The 22,442-nt window shown below is 26.8% G+C and overlaps 3 protein-coding genes and 1 non-coding gene across 4 annotated transcripts; 1 reads left to right on the top strand and 3 right to left on the bottom strand.

Moving 5' to 3' along the window:
* Positions 1–725: 725 nt before the first annotated feature.
* Positions 726–1,320, bottom strand: LOC135922613 (uncharacterized). Its single transcript, XM_065457019.1, has 2 exons — positions 986–1,320; positions 726–932 (listed from the first exon to the last, which is right to left on the bottom strand). Exons 1-2 carry the CDS (start codon positions 1,293–1,295, stop codon positions 742–744), a joined length of 501 nt encoding a protein of 166 aa, XP_065313091.1. The 5' UTR covers positions 1,296–1,320; the 3' UTR covers positions 726–741.
* On the bottom strand, positions 1,315–2,201 carry LOC135930952 (uncharacterized). Its single transcript, XM_065467757.1, has 2 exons — positions 1,384–2,201; positions 1,315–1,321 (listed from the first exon to the last, which is right to left on the bottom strand). Exons 1-2 carry the CDS (start codon positions 2,199–2,201, stop codon positions 1,315–1,317), a joined length of 825 nt encoding a protein of 274 aa, XP_065323829.1.
* Positions 2,202–6,992: 4,791 nt separating this feature from the next.
* On the top strand, positions 6,993–8,643 carry LOC135930944 (uncharacterized). Its single transcript, XM_065467748.1, has 6 exons — positions 6,993–7,028; positions 7,242–7,400; positions 7,454–7,740; positions 7,792–8,156; positions 8,217–8,316; positions 8,538–8,643. The coding sequence occupies exons 1-6, from the start codon at positions 6,993–6,995 to the stop codon at positions 8,641–8,643; spliced, it is 1,053 nt and encodes a 350-aa protein (XP_065323820.1).
* Positions 8,644–15,616: 6,973 nt separating this feature from the next.
* Positions 15,617–15,811, bottom strand: LOC135923068 (U2 spliceosomal RNA). Its single transcript, XR_010571126.1, has one exon. It is a non-coding gene; the product is annotated as a U2 spliceosomal RNA (small nuclear RNA).
* Between the last annotated feature and the right edge of the window lie 6,631 nt (positions 15,812–22,442).

The raw sequence follows: 22,442 nt of genomic DNA, 5'->3' as shown, positions 1-22,442 counted from the left end.
AGAATATTTTTGCAGAGAATTGTTTTACAGAGAATTATTTTACAGAGAATTATTTTACAGAGAATTGTTTTAGTGCGAATTATTTTATAGGGAAGGATTAATAATTTTATATTGAAGACAGAGAATGATTTTATAGAAAATGAATTATTTTAGAAATAAATTTTCTCAAATATGACCATTTACCGTCTAATTCTTTTTTTTGGCACTTATTAAATCAGATTTAATCTAATATAATTTATTAAAAATATATTTAAGGATATTTATTTGGAAAATCTACTCAATAAGAAGCTAAGGATATTTAATCTGGAAAATCTACTCAATAAGAGGCTAAGGATATTTAATCTGGAAAATCTACTCAATAAGAGGCTTTGAGTTTTATTTAATTACAATGTAGAATATTTTATTATTATATATATTTGATGCGAAATATCAAATACATTTAGAAAAGGAAAACATCAAGCTTAAAAAAAATTTCCAAAAAAGCAATGTCCTACACCTTCACTTGGAAAGCAATAAGATAAGTTAGAAAAATTAAGTTATTCACAAAAATAAATAATTACTAAGTTAGTAATAATCTTAATAACTTAACATTTTATTGCATAAATTCTTTATTCAAATTTTTTCGATCAAATAAAATTAATTCAAAATAGTTCCATAATCCAAAATATATAATTTTTATTCATAACAAATGCATATATACATTATAAATATAAATTTAATTATATAATTTAAAAATATAATTTAAACATTTAAATTAATATTGTGAGACAATGCCCTTAGGTAATCTAACATGGGCCTTGAATAGTAATCTTCGACTATTCTATATACCCGTTGAGCTCTTTCCCGATATTGTTTCTTTGAGAGTGGGGCCAATAGTCCCAAAGAATATTGCTCTAATTTATAGCAATTAAGGCTATCTTCATCTTTGAGAGCTAAAAATTAAATAAGATTTTTAAAATATTTTAATATAATATATATTTCATACTTTTGATAAATTTCCAAATGGTTGGATGATGGGAACTTATATGGGAAGAAAAACTCCGGTGCCAACCTTCTACTGCATTGTTGGTATTTGGAGCTCGCAACAGAGTGGAATCATAGCAATTCCATAATGAAATACTAAACAATGGGGATCTCCTCTCCATTGCTATCATTTTGCCTATCCATGTCTCCTCGAAGTATTCTATCAAAGGTTGGAGAATATCCCGCCTTTCTTGATAGAATTCGGAACCAACCAGCACCTCGAATCCATGGATTATGTCATCCACTGGCACATATGCCAGTGATAATAACATCTTAATTTGTAAAGCAAAATTAGGCTCTGTCATATATGACATACAAATTATTGAATTTTTTTGAACGGCACGCCATATGCATTGAGACATGTGGAAGAAACATCCACGGTTATCAGCCAACGGAAAAGATTGGTTGAAAGCTGATATGGCTGCCAATTCAAAGTCTGTCATTATAGACCTAGGATCAAGATGAATTTCAAAATTTTTAATTTTTTCGAAAATATTTAAATAATCTTGATGGCGACGCGACGCCATAAGGATATAAACGGCAGAAATAATCGTGTCGTATTTCATCCCATGGATGGTATAGATTTGTTGAAAGAGTGGAGGGCATGTTTTGAAGGTGCCATCTGCGTACCATTTGTCGCACGTTGATAGGAACTGTATATTTTTCACTGTTGAAAATATTAGGCATCGATGATCATGGTGACCGCTATCATATAATAAAAATTGTTGCCCGTTATTATTTATTTGATATTCAATAGGGATTATTAGGTCAATTAAATTAACAGGAACAGTAGGCGCCCTTCCTACTAGGCGTCGTTTTCTTTGAATTGTTCTTTTGAGTAAGGAACAACTTGGCATTCTCCCCATAGCTGCTGTAGATATATTGGTTGTTATATCCGCTATTATATTATTGGGTAGAGTTTGCGAGGTAGTTGCCTTTTCCTTTATTTGATTTATTTCTTTCCTTGCTTCAATTTCGGCAATGTCTGGAACATGATTATGCATTTGATTATGAAATATAACTCCAGATTTTGTCCTTGCCCTTCCATTGCACTCCTCCAAGTGGAATTTAACACAACGCCAATAACTTGTATCGTTAATAAGCTTTTCTCGTTGAAATATAAATGATTCAAAAATTAGTAATTGATTGTTTTGACTGCTTAAAATAAATTCAGCCATTAAAATTTATAAGTTCTTTAAAAAAAATTTAGATTTCAAAATTAATGATAATTTTTCTTAAATCCTATTATATATAAAATAAAACTTAAATAATTGTAAGTTTAAACTTTTATTATAATTTTTATTTATTTGTATTTTCATAGAGCAAATCTCAATCAAATATAAATTTTTTTTATTTCCATTTAATTTTTAGATTTTTTTTTCTCAACAAGAATTATATTTGTCCATATTTTCTATGTTTTATATTTTTACATAAAAAAAAACAAGACAGACGCCGTCATATAAATTCTCGGAACCCTTGAATAAAAAAATAGTAAAAAATAATCTTAAAAAAAATTATTCACGTTCCTGATTTGCAATTGCTTATGAATAATTATGATAATATTTTTAAGTTTCCTGTTGTTATTTTTTTTAAAATACGCTGAACAATTAGAAGTAGTAATGTTAAAATTATGAAAATATTCCCTTCTTTATCGCCTCTTATTGAGTAGATTTTCCAGATTTAATATCCTTAGCCTCTTATTGAGTAGATTTTCCAGATTAAATATCCTTAGCCTCTTATTGAGTAGATTTTCCAAATAAATATCCTTAAATATATTTCGGGTGTATAGAATAGTCGAAGATTACTATTCAAGGCCCATGTTAGATTACCTAAGGGCATTGTCTCACAATATTAATTTAAATGTTTAAATTATATTTTTAAATTATATAATTAAATTTATATTTATATACAATGTATATATGCATTAGTTTCTATTAGTGCTTTGCTTTAACTAGTAGAGTAGCAATTTTTAAAAAAAACTATTAGCAACAAAGCCAGCCTTACGCCAATTTTTTTAGAAAATTTTGTCAATATTTAGTTGCTTTGTGCATTATTTTAATCTGCATGGCCGGCCCCGATTTTTTAAAAATATATTATATATTTTTGCCTAGATAATAATGGTGATTTAAAATATTTGATTTTAAAATATATGGCCTGGCCCGGGTTTTTTAAAAAAAAGCTTTTTTGACCCGGCCCGTGCATTTAAAAAAATAAAATTTTAGGCTCGGCCCGGGTATATTTAAAAAAAATTAAAATACAGCCCAGTCCGTGTATCCGGGCCGGATTTAAAGGGCCTGTAGGTCTCTGATTTATAGTGCGCGTTTCTAATTTCCCTGATAAATCTGATTTTACCAAATCTATTCCGAAGAGAATCTACCCTGGGAATTTCATACGATTTCGCCAAAATTTTTTGTATTTAATAATTTATAATGAAAATCTATATAATTTTGTAAAAATTAAGGTAAGGGCGATAGTTTGATGGGTATTTTGTTCTATTTTTTGCATTTTATTGAGCGCGTTTTATTAAATTTTAAATCTGATTTTGCCGAAAATGCATTCCAATATGTGTAGAATACCCACCCTATAAATTTCAGAAGATTTTATATTGAACTTCTGAAGAAATTTTAATTTACATTAATCTGAAATTTATAAGTAATGTTAGTAGCCTAAAAATCAGCTAAACCTAATTTGGCTTAACCGAAAAATCGCCTAAAATTAATTAGACAAAATGTAGGGACTGGGAGCTAGGCTAATCGCCCGTCTGCGTTATGCAACACTAAGCCTAGCCTTTATTAAAATTATTTTATAAATTTATTATGTAACGATATATGACGAGTGATTAACCGAGCTCCTTAGCCGATGCCTAATTTTTGACTATTCGTTTTCGCCTATTTTTATGTTAAGCCTAATTATGCTTAGCCGATTTTTTGGCCTAAAAACTTGGCTAACCGTTTTGGAATTGCCTAAAATTAACCGATTGCGCAACATTAAGGGTGGGTATGTTACACTTATTCAGGTGCATTTCTTGCAAAATCAGATTTTAAATTTAAAAAACGCACTCAATTAATGATATTAAATGCAAATAACAACAAAAAATAAAACAATACCCATCAAACTATCGCCTTACCAAAATTAAGTTAAGATCACTAGAGTACTGTCTAGTATTCACATGGTAGGAGGGAACACTAGGGGGTGGTTGGATCAGTGGCGTAGCTAGGAATTTTCCTTAGAGGGGGTCCATACATATAAAAGCTGGGGGGCGGCCGGGTTTATCTTATAAATCATAATCATATCTTCGATAATATATAATAAATATATTTTTTAAATGCATCAATAATATGTTATATTATAATTTAGTAGATTATTCTCAATGACTTTATAATAATACTATCCAGAATAATTTCAATAGTAATATAATATCCTTCCACAAACATCAAAACAGAAAAATATAATTCATATAAAATCACTTTTAAGTCTTTTGAACGTATAATCTAAAAATAATTTTTGCTCTGGGAGGGGTCCAAACTCGAAAACCACCCCCGTAGCTACGCCACTGGGTTGGATCAATTTCTGTCGAAATCATCATAGGTCACAAAATAGTTGTATCTGAATTTACAAAATACAAAATGATAGTTCAAACTCTTACCTAAAAATTATACATCGACAAAATTTAAAATAATACACCTTTTTCTCTAAATTGATTTTAGTAAAATGAAAATTCTTATTACAAGCCGTAAACTCCTTATCAGTTTAGAGAAAGATTAATCAAAAAGTTTAAAATGTTTTTTATAGGGTTTTTGCACTTGTTAAACATAACGGAATTCCAAATACAAACTACCCCTTTTAATTTCAATGTCTAACTTGAATTATAACCCCTTACCCTGTGGTAAAAGGTCCTGTTTAACATTGTTTGAATGGTTAAGTGTCCTTTTATTATTGGTAGATAGATCTGGTTATAAGCAAGTATAATTATCATTAATATTTAAATTTCTTCGTATCATTAGGACTAATTATTTATTCAAACTTTTCTGTTGAAAGGGGGGGGTGGGTGTTTTTTTCAAATCCTGCATAAAATTTTTGAACTCTATAATTGTCCCATATATAATATTTCTCTATAAAATCAAGATCTACAAATAATTCTCTACAAAATAATTCTCTACAATGTAATTTTCTACAATATAATTCTCCACAAAATAATTCTCTATAAAAGTAATTCTCTTTAAAATCATTCTCTATAAACAACATTCTCTATAAAATCATTCTCTTTGAAGTCATTCTCTATAAAGGACATTCTCTATAAAATAATTCTCTTTAAAATCATTCTCTATAAATTGCATTCTCTATAAAACCATTCTCTATAAACGGCATTCTCTATAAAACCATTCTCTATAAACGGCATTCTCTATAAAATCATTCTCTTTAAAGTCATTCTCTATAAAGGACATTCTCTATAAAATAATTCTCTTTAAAATCATTCTCTATAAATTACATTCTCTATAAAACAATTCTCTATAAATGCATTCTCTATAATTGTTTTCTCTATAAATGTTTCTCTATAAAATACATTCTCTATAATGGTTTCTCTATAAAGACGTGGAACCACAATTATTATACCAATAGCTCAACGATATTTTTTTTGTTTATTTTAATTTGAAAAAAAAAATTTTTTTATTGAGGAAATTGTTAATTCATGATAAAATATTTTTTTCTCCAATCTCCCTCAATTAATTTATCATTTATATATTAAATTTTTATTATCATTCATTATTATATTATTGATTAAATTTGATCGGCCGCCGACTTTTTAGGTTACACCCACCGTTTACCAAAATCACTTTATTTTATTTTATACAATCTTTATTCTATTAATTGGTCAACAACACTGTTATATTTTTTTTTATAAGTCAATCAGGATTTTGATGAACTCTTATTTTAAAAATCAAAATTATTTTGACGTCATTTTAGAATTCAATCAATCAAAAATCTAAGATTCAAAAGTTTCCTTAATTTTTCACATTTTTAAAATGAATGCATCCACATTTAATAAATCCACGAATAATTTTGGTATTATAAGAGTCGATACTTTTTTATAAAGAGATAATAAAACATGGTATTAAAAAGGGTGCTCTTTGTTGAAAATCTGAAAAAATTAGAAAAATTTATTACTTCTCTAAAATATAAAACTGCAGAGGTTGAATTTGAATTCGAGGCAGATCAAAGAAGATGCCTTGGTACAATAGATCTAATATCGGACATATTAGATCTTGATGGCAATGTTACACATGCTGATACCCTTTTTCCAAATTGGCATTTCCAATGATAATAATAGCAATAATAACAAGCATATGAAAATCTTAAAATTAAATGTATTAACCAGGTGGTATAGTATATTAATTATGCTAGAAAGCATATCTTGATAAAATAAGAATGTAATTAATAATATATTGAAAAGAATTGGAAAACACTTTATCAAATTATCAAACTATGAATCTAATCTGGTAGAGCTATTAGCATTTCTTTCAAAATTTAACGAAACTGTCTAATTTCTTTCAGCATAAAAAGGCCCTATATTAAACTTAGCATTACTTATTAGAAGTGGAATTGAAACACATAGTAGGGGAGACCGGGGTAAAGCGATTGACGGGGTAACAATGTTAATGCGAATAACTTTTTAACCATTGAGTATAAAGACCTTAAATTTGGTGTGAAGATGTATTTTTATATCTAATTTCTTACCTATGTTCATCTTTTAAAAAACTTACCTGGTTTTATATATTTTGTCACAAAACTGTTTTTTACCCAAAAAATATAAAAATCAATCTCTAGTATATTTTGCTTTTAGTAAAATTTACATATCCTCAGGATTCAAAATTTGGCACACATGTTCCTTAATGTATTAACTATAAAATAAAATTTATCTGACATCTTTAGCTATATTAGAAGTCACGCAATAACGATATATATAATATATGTCACCTAGGGGTAAAGCTGTTATGGGTAAAACGGTTAAAATATAAATTATTCACATTAAATTTTTCATTCATTCATTTATTATAATCAAATAAATATTGATATTTAATATTAAAGTTACCAATTGAGCATTATTAAAATTATGAAATTAATTCAATTTATTTAATTAATTATATATCATTTTAACTCTATGGAACTGGTATTGTTAATTATTAAAATGAAATAGTTTTATTTTATAAATAAACAAGATAAGAGGATTTGCATATCAGCTTGCTAAAGAATATGGCAAATCTTTCCCAGAAAGCTGGACAACTAATGGTATGGCTGGAGAGAACTGGTTTATGGGGTTTAGAAAACGACATTCCCAACTTTCGATTCGTACCCCTGAAGCTACTAGTCTAGCAAGAGCATATGGCTTCAATCCACAAATGTCAATAAATTTTTTGAAAATTTAATTAAGCTATATAATTCTTATAACTTTGAACCACATAATATATGGAATGCAGATGAAAGTGGTTTCACCACCGTTCAAACTCCTGCAAAAATTATAGCACAGAAGGGTGCCAAACAAGTCGGCTCTATAACGTCAGGAGAAAGAGGAACGTTAGTTACAATATGTTTAGCCATCAATGCTATAGGCCATAGCATTCCACCATTTTTTATTTTTCCAAGAAAACGATACAAAGATCACTTTATTCGTGATGGGCCTATTGGATCTAAGGGTGTGGGAAACACATCGGGTTGCATGTAAGAGGAGGAATTTTTATCTTTTTTGGAACACTTTAAAAAATATTCTAGTGCATCCAATGAGAAAAATGTCTTATTAATCTTAGATAACCATAGCTCTCATTGTTCAATTTCCGTTATAAACTATTGTCGCTCCAATGGGATTGTTATTCTAACACTTCCACCACATTGCTCGCATAAACTCCAACCATTAGACAAAGCAGTTTATGGGCCATTGAAAAAGTTTTATAATGGAGCTATTGACACATGGATGAGAAATCATGTGGGGCAACAATTTCAGATTTATGATATTCCAGGAGTGTTAAAAAATGAAATACCAAGGGCAGTGACACCAAATAATATATTAAATGGGTTCTTAGCATGTGGCATATTTCCTTTAAACCCAAATATATTTACAGAACAAGATTATATCTGCTGTAATAATTCAAATGCTAGCTCAAATATTTAATTTGAAAATAATGATGAAAATATTACAGTGACTCAAAATCTTACAGTGACTCAAAATAATGATAGTGATTTATCTATATTATTGAACGAAAATGTTCCAGATGATATTGATGAACCCTATCATGATATGTTACCATCATGCTCAAAAAATTATAATAAAGTATTCAATCCTTCATCTTTAATACCTATTCCAAAATTATTCAATATTTCATCGGATAAAATATCTAAAAAAAAGAATTCAGAAATATTAACATCTACACCTTATAAAAAAAAATTATTAATTCAGAGAAAAAAAAGATATCAAAAAATAATTGTTTATGTGTTATTTGTAATAAAAACTATAAAAATAGTCGCGAGGGCGATGAATGGCTAAAATGTACAATGTGCCTTGAATGGGCACATTCTAAATGTGCTAATTATGATAATTATTTTACATGTCCTTATTGTATCGATTAGTTTTTAAATAAAAATCATAAATAAATCTTAAATTTGTAATATTTGTTAAATAAAACAATAAATATGTGTCAAATATTATTTTAACCACTTTACCCTAGTGCTTATCCATTTTACCCTGTACCCAGGGTAAAATGGCGAAAATGAGTAGTTTTACATAACAAATCATAGCTCCTAAAATATTATAGATAGAGGGCTACACTTTTTTTTATCTTGTAGAAGAGGGATGGGGCTACACATTGATCTATAATTTGTTGTGTTTGACTCTTGTTTAAAATTTTTATGGTAAATATGCAAAATGCCTATCGTTTTACCCCGGTCTCCCCTAAATGATAATGATAGTTCAAAAATAATTTTTCTTAAGGAAAATATGCAAAAAAACATGTTACTATTTCCTTTTTGTGATCTGCAAGTAATAATATATAAGTATGATGTTCATTTATTTAATTAATTTATTTTAAAAAAATTAGTTAGATGTTGGCCTCCCTTTTAGATCCAAGATTTCAAAAAATGAAAATTGTGTCAATGTACATAAAAAAGCAAAATTGCTCAGCTTCGTAATTTATTAACTTATAGAGGATGATTATTTTCAGTAAATTATTAAATTTATTTGACAAAATTGGCAAAACGTCATTCACGAGATATGTATTTCTAAATTTCTGGATAGAAAAAAAAAATGAAGTTCCTGATTTTCCAAGCTCTCCAAATTTCTGTCAACTAGCACACCCAGTGGAAGGAATTTTTTCTACTGCTAGATTGACGTTGAATTCAAGAAGTTCATCATTTTGTTCTGAAAATTAAAATACAATTATTTTTATACATGATAATTAGAAAATTGTGAAAACGATTTTTGGATTTGTAATGTGTTTTCTCTTAAATAAAGAATAAAAAATATGCCGTGATATCTGTAGTGTATATTATATTTTTTAAAAATAAATTTCGTCGGTGCTCAGGTATAATTATATTTTAAAATATAATACAATGAAAACAACATTACTTGTTAAAAAAAGATAAAAGAATATAATTACTTTTTCTTCCCTTTTTTGCGGCTGGCACCATATAATCAAAAGGCCAAGGATTTAAAAAGAGAATTTAAAAAGTATAAAATTAAGACATATAATAAATGAAAAGGGATGAGGTTAAGACATTTTTGTTAAAAAATTAAAATATATTACCTTTTCTTCTCTTTTTGCGGCTGGCACCATATAATTAAAAGGCCAAAATAAGGGATTTAAAAAGATAATTTAAAAAAAGAAGTAAATAGTATAAAATTAAGGCATATGATGAATGGAAAGGGATGAGGTTAAGATTTTTTTGTTAAAAAATATTTATAAATATATTTATAAAAAATCCGAATTATTGCAACAATTTTCGTTGAATATTTAAGCAGGACCCCTAACCGTTATTTATAACGGTTCAGTATGTAAAAAATTATAATGGTTACGTTTTGGTTACGGTTTTTGAAAAGAAATTTATAAATAGTCCCGAAAAAGCCCTTTCCATAGAAACTTGTGTTGCGGGAGCCGACAGTACTATAAGAGCACGTTTATATAATTCTGGATATCCAAATTATTTCCATTTCTAAAATATAAAAACTGAACCGGTTTAAACCGGTTTAACTGTTTTTTATAATGGTTAATTATACTCGGTTACGGTTATTGTTCAGATATTTATAACAAAAATAAATTTTTTAAAAAAAAATATTTAAGGGGATTCAAGAATTAAATTATATTTTTTTGCCGCCTGGCTGGCACCATAAAATTTTATTTTTTTAGAGATATTTAATATGTATTATATTTATTATGTATTACTTTTATGCTTTAAATCTTTAAATACTCGAAAAAATGGTTTTAATAGTAAAAAAAAATAAATGTAAGGCTTTTGAAATTAGGATCTAGAAATAAGCCTACCTTAAGTGCTTAAGAATAAATTTTATAGTTTAAGTAAAAAATCTCGCGACAAAACATCTAAACATAAAAAGAAAATAGAACTAGGAGCGTGACACCGGATGTTGATTATAAAATGCTGGAATATTTTTTATTTTTAAAAATTTTTCTTTTTTTAAAAAGAGATAAATTAAATTAGAAAATATGTATTTTAATTATAAAATTGCAAATTTATATTTTAAAAAAATATAAAAATTTCCGTGATTCGCGGGAAATTCATGTTCACGCTCGATCACGCCCGGGAAAAATTTTGGGAAGGCCCGTCACTTCTAATAATTTAAAATTTATTCACACTGCCTCCGTGACCCACCGTTACACAATAAGTCAAGTGTAATTTCACGACCCGCGCCCACCTCTAATCAATATTTAATTGTTTAGATAAATTTTTTTTCATTTATAAAATGGTCAAATTATTATTCATGGTATTAAGAAGTCTTGGCAGTATATGAGGTAGTAAGAATTTATCATCTCTTATATTATGCCATGTTCAATTATTAAATAAGCATTTGTATTATTTTGGTTAATATTTTTAGGCATATTTTGAAATTGGTAAAATAATTTTATGACAAGAAATCAACCTAATTTGCCTAACATCGACCAAAATTTATTAAAATGTAATAAGACCCCCCATTAATTATTTAATTTAATATGTATACGGAATCACGAGGTCGAGTCCTATATCATAAACCAGAAATCACTTGGTTGTGGAAGTAAAACAATAAAAGAATTAAATTAATTGTTTTTTAAAATTCAAATTTTTAGAAGCAGTTGCTTCGGACCCTCAAAGTTGTAGGGGACACTGGTCCCCCGAATCGATATTTATAACGGTTCAGTTTGGTTATGATTCAGTATGTAAAAAATTATAATGGTACGTTTTGGTTAAGGTTCTTGAGAAGAAATTTATAAAGGTTCGGTTCAACTTATTCATGTAAAGATTTTATATAAATTTATATAAATAAAAGTGTCTTCTTAACCTTATCCCTTTTCATTCATTAGAGGAGACCTGGGTCTTGTCGAGCCCTAAAAAGCAAACCTTATTAAAATTAAAAGTACTTTATCATTTTTTATAGCAAATATCTCATTCTGTTCCACTCTATTAGTTTTATAGTCGTTTTAAATTTCAAAAATATATATCTAATACTTTTTTCAAATTCGGATTTTTTATAAATATATATTAATATTTTTTAAAACAAAAAAGTCTTAACCTCATCCCTTTTCATTTATTATATGCCTTAATTTTATACTATTTACTTTTTTTGTAAATTATCTTTTTAAATCCCTTAATTTGGCCTTTTAATTATATGGTGCCAGCATCAAAATAGGGAAGAAAAAGAAATTACATTCTTTTATTATTTTTTTTCATGGGGATTTGGAATATTAAAAAAAAGATCCCGAATAAAACGTGGGGATTCCGAATCCCACATAATTCCATGTCCCAACCAGGGTTGCCAGGTCAAAATTTTCAAATTGTGGGAGAAATTCGGTATTTTGTGGGAGTAATATAAAAATTGTGGGAGAAATATGAAAATTGCTAAAAAAAAAAATTTGCGGGCCATTTTTCAAAATAAAATAGCCAACTATTTTTCAAGATAAAATAGCCAACTATTTTTCAAGATAAAATAGCCAACTATTTTTCAAGATAAAATAGCCAACTATTTTTCAAAATAAAATATCCAACTCTTTTTCAAAATAAAATAGGTAACTATTTTCCAAAATAAAATACGCAACTATTTTTCAAAATAGGTAATTATAGTACGACACAAAATTTCTTAAATACTATCTTTATTATTAAAATAACATATTGATTTATTATAATATATTAATTTTGTTTTAAAATAATAACCAACGATCTTTTTTAAATACAAAAGAATGTAAACAAGATAAAATTTTATAAAAAAATTGTAATTTTACAATGTAAAAAAATATATTTTATGCTAATGTATAAATAAGATTTTATAAAAAAACAAACAATTTTAAATTTACAATGTAAAAAATATTAATAATCAGTGCGGGGAAGTTGTTCTACAGTATTTAGTTAATACAATGGGGGAATGGAATATGATATTTTGAGGCATCAAAAATCTTCAAAGCATAAATCAGTACAGGACAGTCTATCAACATCCAAAACAAAAATATTCTTCAAAAATAAGAAATAATACAGATGCAACTACAGTTGCGGAAATGGTAAATACCTATCATGCAGTACAACATTCAGAGAGCTACTTAACATCACAATGTTGTTAGAATCTTTCCCCATAATATTTAACGACTAATATAAATAAAAAGTATACTTTGTAGAACACAAATGAGCAAGGCTATCATCAATGTTTTAGGATATAAATCCAGAAGGTCAATTCTTGACGATTTGAAAGATGTGCAAACATATGCAATTCTAACAGATGCATCTAATAAGGAGATATCAAAACATTTCCCTTGATCCTCCCCTATTTCAACAAAATTAATGTCATTTCAATAAAACTATTAAAAAAATTTTCTCCGGATATGAAATATCTAAAGACATAGCTAACCATATATAATGGTAAATATGACAGATTTGGCATTACCAATGAATTGCATGGCAGCTTTCTGATCTGATATTTCTTCAGTGAATTTGGCAAAAACCAGAGTGTATTTACAGAATTGAGTCAGCATAATGTTGGTTGACAGGTTCCTCCTAATACGCGCCATCGTAGAATTTTAAAATTTTACAAACCTTTAAAAAATAAATAGATTATAAAAGCTGTCCTAATATTTTCAAAAAAAATTTCAAAAATATATGGCAGAAGTATATTTAGGAATTTTACATATAGGAAATCTACTATATGCTGTTAATATGTAGTTGCAATCAGAAGAATATAATTTAATAAAGGTTCACTAAATTATGCTGCAGAAATACCAAAGTAAGAATATTATTACTATTATTGGATAATTATTAATAAGATTTAATATGATGTCATGTTTGAGGAGATTGTAATGCTTCTTTATTTTTATGATTTGCCAAAATATTAATTTTACAATGTAAAAAATAAATTTATTTGATTTTATGCAAATGTATAAATAAGATTTTATAAAATATAGAAAGTCAAATAGTTATAGTTAATTATATTTTATTTGAGATTTAAATAATGGAACTAAACGTTTACCGTCGTTATTAAAATATTTATAAAATTCCTGGCATGACATTTTATAATTTTGTTTAACCATTAACTCGGCTTCTAATGTTGTTAAAGCAATTCGATTTCTCTCCTTTCTCCAGGCAGTCCTCATCAGGCTAAAAATGCTCTCCGATGAGGCATTAGAATGAGGTAAGGAAAAAACTTACTCGCAAATTTTTCCAAGCATGGGGATTTATCGTTATTACGAAAAAATTCCACCCATTTCTCCTCTGCTTTTAGACCATCTAACTTTAAGTATTCTGGCGAATCATAAAAAATGGAAAAAATTACAATCTCTTCAAACAAGGCTTCAATGTCTACCGGTAATTTTAATATATTTATTAAATTACAAAAACCATCAAATGATGGTTTCTGTTCCAAGGTCATAATATTTATACACTTGTAAATAGAGTTATTAAAATCAAATCTTGATTGTAAATATTCCAAAATTGCCTTAATAAAAATATTTGCTTCATTTAAAAATACGTTAATTATAGTAATATTTGAACATTTTAATATGATATTTTTAGCAATATCGCCATAAAATTTATTATCTATTTTTAACTGTAGAGATGAACAGAGCTGTAGCATGATTTTGTGAACCTTTATCAATAAAGAATCTTCTGATTGCAACTGAATATTAACTACATGAAGTAGATTTCCTACATGTGAAACTAATCCCAAATATGCTTCTGACATTTCATCCTCGAAAAAATTTTTCAAAATTTTAGGACAGCTTTTAAAATCTTTATTTAAGAAGTATTTCTTTAAGGGTTCGTAAAATTTTAAAATTCTCTCGATGGCTGGTATTAATGATAACTACCTGATAGGTACATATCGCAACAACTCACACCATTCCAAATCAGACCACTCCACCAATTCTTTTAATTCAGTGACTCTTTCAGTTGATGAACTAAATTCGTTAAAACATTTCATCACAATTACTTCGACATCTACAGATAGTACATTCATTGCCTTCTTGCAAGAATTATGCAGTATATGGCATATACAAAATTGATTTAAATCGAAATTTTGTAAATTTAAAATAAAGTAAAAAATTATTTAAAAAGTATGCCCTGTGAATATATTCTTGCAAAGTTATATTAAATATCTATTAATTTGGCCAGAACAGCCATTTGAAATCATTTATTCTGAAAATTTTATCAATGTTTAGTGCTTAATATATTATTTTAATTTTACAGTAAGATAAAATTATTAGCAAAATAGAACATTTTATTATTTAAATCTGTTTGGTATATGGGATATAATATCCACTTCTAAAAGTTCTATTCTTCTAACTCAAAAATTTTGAAAATGTCGAGTGGAGCACTGCAATTCTAGATAACGATATAAAATATATTAAGTAATTTAAAATATATTTAAAATAATTATACATACTGTTCTAACTTCTATTCTTTCTAACACAAAAATTTTGAAAATGTCGAGTGGAGAATTGAAGAATTTTATAAAAAATATATTTTAGAGAGGAAAAATAAAATAAAAGAACTAGATATATTTTTCGAATAAATATTTAAAATTTATTTTAAAAATATAAAAATAATCAAATACTGTCTCTCAAAATTATTATTTATATATTAAAAACATTAAAATGCTAAAAAAAAAATTGTGGGAGAAATTAAAAAATTGTGGGAGCTTTCTAATTGTTGGAGTGAGATGTATGTGGGTAAACTAAAAAATTGTGGGAGACTCCCACTGATGGGGGGAGACATGGCAACCCTGGTCCCAACAAATTAGTTTAGAAGTAATATAAATAAAATTTTAAAAAACTTCATATATAAATAAAACTAAAGATTTTTTTTATAAAAATGGATAACAAATAGATAATTTATTTAAATTTCTAAATTAATTTTTTTTATTGTTTGGGCCACTCCTGGAGGTACTGCAATACCAGGTTGACCCTTAGGGGAGGGATGAGCAAGCCCAGAGCACCTCCCCAAAATTTCCAAAAATGAGTTTAATATACTGGTCCCCATTAGGGGACGTACCAGATATTAAGCTGATAAGAACAGATACTACACTTTGATCTTAGCCAAGAGGCCGAGAAGCGATAACTTTTATTGCAGAAACCCATCTCCAATATATGTCATTTTTATTTATCCTAGAATCTAGTTGCATTTGAGATTTTTATGAAATAAAATACTTCGATCGATATTCTATATTATGAGTTGAATTTTATCCTAAAAATATTTATTTTATAATTTTGAATCGCTTAAACCGGTTACTATTCTATTAATAAATAATTTTTATAGCACAATATAACCTTTTTAAAAACGAACACCATCTATTTTACATTTATTTATCGATAAATTATTATTGATGAACTAGGAACACTTGTAAAAATAAATAGGATTAATTTTTAATAAATTAATTATATATTAATATTTTAGATAATATTTTTTGGGCTATTGTTATTTTTATTTATAAATCCCATTAAAAATAACTATATTTGCCATTTTAGTAGTTCAAAAATAATATATTTCAATATTTTGCCGATAATATTAGTCTTTTATGGTGGTTAAACTATATATCATTTTGGTTCTTTATATAAATGGTTTTTGAATATATTATTATAAAATTTATATTTATATACTGATTAATGATATAAAAATATGATAATAACCAAACTCAAGGAAACAGCAACTCAATTTTTTTTTAACTGGATGTTATATATAATGCTAAACAAGTAGGATTAAAGGTTAGAAAGATATGGGTTAGGCTTATTAAGGGTTGGTGAGGTATGGGTTAGGGACGAGATATATTTTAGAGAGTTTTAATAAATTTTTATCATTTTATACAAATAATATCTGACAGATCATGTGATTAAAATTAATTTCCTCGAACTAGACCTAGTCATGAAAATAGAAACTTCAAAACAAATCGAATGTGTCAAACCAAAATTTACGGTTTATAGATATGAAAATGATTTTTTATATTAAATTATGACTTGATTATACAAGGTTAATGTTAAAAGATCATTTGAATCATATGTCTTAAGAGTATCTGCCCTGCAAATAATTTTTTTATTCACACTAGAAAAGAGTCCAAATATTATAATTCTACCATTATAGAATTAAAATTATTTTGACTTTATGGAAAGTATATTATTTTGATTAGCCCTTCATATAATATATCTACACTTAATTGATTAATAATATATTGTAAAATGTATCTTATGCAATATAATGATTCCATGTAATAACTATAAAAATAATAAATATGGATTTATGTTATTTATCATAATTTAATTAAAACCATAAAGCTATGCCTTATAATTTAGAGTAAAAGATATATTTGGAAATATGGTTATGAAGGCTGGTATGAGTTTCTAAGGAGAATATTAAATTATAAGAAATAAATATTTAATTTTATTAAACATTTCATTTTGGTTGAGAAAATTTTGATTAATTTTGGAACTCATTATTAAACTGCTTAAAATTCAATAATATTTTCTTAAAAAAAATAGTGCATGTTTAAAAGATTCTTTTTGGTCGAAATTTAAAATCTCTAGAGATTATATTATATATAATGAAAAAATTGTCATTCTTTTGTTAAAAAAATATTTTATTTTTTGATCTTCAAAATAATTTTTATAAAAAAAGTTTTTTAAAATTAGTAATAAAAATGATTATTTTAAAGTTGTTTAGACAAAATTTTAATATGATGTTATATATTATCTATAATAATAGATTTACCTTTATGACTTTTTTGTTCTATTGTAATAGCATTGGCTATTTACAATAGTTAATTTCATAGCCATGTTAACAATTGATTTAAATAATATTGGATAATTGCTTATTCATTTGTCCTAATCATCTCTGTTTTTGTGTAGCTCTGCAACCAAAATAAATTTCTTCTTGATAAATTTTCTCTAATTTGTTGTCTAATATAAATTAAAGATATAATGATTTTCTGTTATAATACTTATTTTAATCAAGTTATCAATTCTGATTTGCTAGACAGGACATCAATAAGCTGTACTGCTCTTAATGATGTTTACCTATCAATGAAAGTACATGTACAAGAACAAATTTACTCAGAGCCAAAATTGCTTAATTACATTTGATATATGGACAGATCAATACAGAAGAAGAAACTACATTTAATAAATGATAATTTTGAAATGATTTACTTTACTTTAGCAACTCATTATATAACCCAAAAACACACAGGTGAGACTATTCTAACTGAGATTGATTAAATAGAAGAGGAATTTAATTTTTTAAAAAAATACAAATGGTCAAAGATTCTGAGCCTAATGTTAGAAAATGTGTTCAATTAGGTGATTGTGAACACCACATATGTTTGGGTTGTGGTTTACATAATCTGATTACAGTAGATGGTATTAAAATGGTACTCTTTGTTAAAAATCTGATCTAAAAAATTAGAGAAATTATTACTGTTCAAATATAAAACTGCAGAGTTGAATTCGAGGCAGATCAAAGAAGATGCCTTGATACAATAGAAATAGATCTTAAATCAGACATATTATATCTTTATAGCAATGTTACATACCCAGATACTCTTTTTCAAATTGGCAATTCTAATGAGGATAATAGCAATAATACCACGCATGTGAAAACCTTAAAATTAAATGTCCCAACCAGGTGGCATAGTATAATAATTATGCTAGAAAGTATATCTGGAATAAATAAGAATTTAATTAATAATGCTTTGAAAAGAATTGAAACACTTTCTCAAATTATCAAACTATGAATGTAATCTGGTAGAAGAACTATTGGCATTTCCAAATTTAAAGAAACTATCGAATTTCTTTCAGTACCAAAAGGGCCTACTTTAAACTTGGCGTTATCATTTCATTTAAGAAAAATATGCTAAAAAAACTTGCATTACGATTTATGGTTTGTGATCTGCAGGTAATAATATATAAGTATATTCATTTATTTTTTATTTAAAATTATATAGGTATTAGCTTCTCTTTTAGATCCAAGATTTCAAAAATTGACAATTGTGTCAGTATATAATAGAGCAAAATTATTCAGCTTTAGAATTTATAATAAAACATTTTAAACTTATAGAAAATTATGATATTCAAATAGTAAATATAGCAATTGAGGATCAAGAGGGATTATAAAATTCAAGTTATTTGACAAAATTGGCAAATAAACATTCAACAAATATAAATTATGATTCCACATTAGGCGACTAGAACAAGAATGCCACATTTTTCTTGGAAAACTACATTCACAATATGGACGTTTTAAATTTTTGGAGAGAAAAGAAGAGGCTTCCCAATCTATCCAGGCTCGCCATAAAAATTATTTGCATTCCGGCGACTAGCATACCTGGTGAAAGAGTTTACCGCTGGATGACATAAAATTCAAGGAGATCATCATTATGTTCCAAAAATTTTAATAAATAATATTTATATATGATAATTATAAAACTAAAGATTTTGGATTTATAACTAGTTTTCTATTGAATAAATATTTAAAAAATATGCCGAGATATCTGTAGAGTAGTGAATATTTATTTTATATTTTTTTAAAATTATTAAGCAATTAAAAAATTATGTTATAAAAATTTATAATGCGCCGATTTTGTAGACGGGCCGTCGATTAGATTTTTGAAAATTGCCGACCGCCATAAGTTTCGTCGGCGCACAGGTCTACATAAAGTTTTATACACGCTCATGCTAAATTATGATGCCTGAATTAAATTTTTGAGCGATGTTATTGGTGACTTATTAATGATGGGGTTATTCTTACTTTTAATCGTAGATTTGACGAGGTCTAAAACATTTTTGATACTTTGCGAGCAGTCGAATATGACGAAGTAACCTGCTATTACAAGAAAAATATTACGAGAATTGGTTGGAAAAGGAAGTACTTAACACGAGTAGTAAGGAAGAAACTTTTATCATAATAAATTGTTAAATACAATTTTTAAAATTTCAATATATATTTATTTTAATTTGCTCATTATTCAGCCTATATTATTTATATTTTATTTTTCTAATTATTACAATTTATTCTTGAAACACTTTAATTTTAAATCAAATTTTGTTAACTTTAATTAACCTTATTTAGTTTTGTAATATTTTAAAAACTATATTTTATTATGTAAATAATATTTTTTTGTAATTTCTTATATCATTCTAATACAAATAGCCATTTAAATTATTATTTAATATATAAAGCGATTTTAAAATGTAGATGATTATTATATACAAATTTAAGATCAAATAAGATCTTGATTTTTCTATAAAATTCTTAATAATAAATCGTCCATATTAGGTAAATACATAAAGCATAAACAACATTTTAATTATAAAATATATTTTTTTATATAAAATTATGATGATATTCATAACAGCGATTATGATTTATATAAAATTGCCTAGTCTTCATCTGAACTTTATAGCAAGGCGTCTTTTAAAATTTTTATTAGAGTCTTTTAAAATTCGAGAATTATTATTAACAGTTTTTTCTTTGAATTGATTTGCAATGTCCGCTAATATTCGATCATTGGCATTTAAGACACTGTATTGAGATTAGAGATCTGCAAAGTTAGGCCCGGCCCCTAATTCTATTTAATTTAATAGGGTTCGGGCCGGGCCTAATATTTTTCAAAAAAAATTTGGGCCGGCTCGGGTCGGACCTTGGTATTTTTTTTAAATATTTCTCAATTTTATATTGTATTTTTTATGTAAAATAAAAATATTTGATTTTATTTATTGAAACTAAACGACATATAACATATGTCTTTTATTTTGAGTAATTATAAAAATTAATTTCTATATTTAAATAAATTCGGACCGGGCCGGTAAATTTTTTTTAAAAAAATTTCGGGTTAGTGACGGGCCGGCAAAACATTTTTAAAAATATTTTGGGTCGGGCCGGGCCGGCAAAACTTTTTTAAAAAAATTTCGGGCCGGGCTTGAAAAATTAGGCCCGATGCAGATCACTAATTGAGATACCGTATGCTCATATGAGTCGTTTTGAATATAAGTTTCAGATTTTGAATCGAAATTGGAAGTTGGCCGAGATTGTGAATTTTCAAAAGTAACAAAAGTCATGATGTCTTTAGGCATAAAATTTATTTTTTCCTAATCCAGTGAGTCATCTCGAATAATAAAGTTCTCAGTTTTTCGTGAATCCGAATCGGAAGTGGATTGAGAATTTTATCAAATAAATTCTTATTAACATTTTTTGATTGAATAATAATCTGAAATAATAAAATATTTTGCAGGTATCTAAATATTTTGAAATTATATCTCAACCGTATTTTGAATTTTATATAAGACAGACGTGTGATAATAATCAAACTATGAGATGACGGGTGAATCTTCTTTATCACTCCTCCTCATCTGTATTTAATTTATTTTTAGTATTTCTAGTCCTTCTTTTAGGTAATTATTTTTTTTTATTTCAAATTAATTATTATTTAAGATTCATATACTTCATTATCTTATTCCTCTATTTATTTGATCAAATAAATTCTTATAAACATTTTTTGAATGAATACTATATTCTCAAAAAATATTTCGCAGGTATCTGAATATTTTGATTATATCTCACCATGATTTAAATTTTATATAAGAAAACCATACGTGTGATAATAATCAAAATTACGAGATGACGGGTGAATTTTCTTTAAAACTCTTCCTTAGCTGTATTTAATATATATTTAGTATTTTTATAGTCTCTCTTTAGTCATTCTTTTAGATAATTATTTTATTTTATAATTAATGGTTAATAGCTTTTAAAATATTTAAAAAATCATCTCTTTAGTAAAGAATTATCTTATCTTAATCTAATCAAACAATAATTACATAATTTACTTTATTTTGCTGTCTAAATAAGATATAATAATATAAATATAACATAAGAAAAAAATATTGTATGGTATAACATAAGAAAAAAATATAAATATTATTGCCATATATCGATATCCCAGTTATTCAAGGATAAACAATGCTTTAAGGTGGATGGTGACATCCTATTTCTTTTTTTCGTCAGGAAATCCACTGTCTTGCTAAAGGCTCTCTCACTCGGCACACTTGATGATTGCTGGGCAAGAAAATCTTTTGCAATCAGCGACAATGTAGGATAGATAAGGCTATTTTTTTCCCACCAATCTAGTATATTCGTTGTAGGGGACGCTACTTTATCATCGAGATAATCCTTGATCTCATCTTTTATAAGATCAGGGAATTCATATGCCTCCCTAAAAATTACAATATAATATAATATATTTATTGATTTTGTAAAAAAAATATGAAGAAATAATTAATATGATAAACATTCAAAATCATTTCTATTTAATCATCCTTTTTTTATACTAATAAATTTATAATAAATTGCAACTGTATTAGATACGCGCCGAATTGACGTTGCGCCGAGTTGTCTCCGCGCTGAATTGACGATGCGCCGAATTAACGCCGCGCCGAGTTTTCTGCGCCGAATTGTCGTGCGCCGAATTTTCCGCCGATTGACGTGAAACTTATAATTTTACCTCCGAATAAGGGTCTATATCATCAGGCATTAGGGTAATGTCGTTCACGTCCTCATTTTTGTCAAAGTTACTAACATTTTCTGAGTCATTCACAGAGTCGAATAAGAAATTAATATACGCCGCAGTCATATAAAAAATAAATCTTCAAGCTATCAATACAAAATATGGAATTTTAAAATACTTTTTATTTTATAAGTTAGAATTT

This window comes from Gordionus sp. m RMFG-2023, chromosome 1 (genome assembly GCF_954871325.1).
Source record: "Gordionus sp. m RMFG-2023 chromosome 1, tfGorSpeb1-WG-v2, whole genome shotgun sequence".
NCBI lineage: Eukaryota > Metazoa > Nematomorpha > Gordioida > Chordodea > Parachordodidae > Gordionus > Gordionus sp. m RMFG-2023.
Note: the sequence above shows the minus strand (reverse complement) of the source record. Positions and strands in the feature narration are given on the sequence as shown.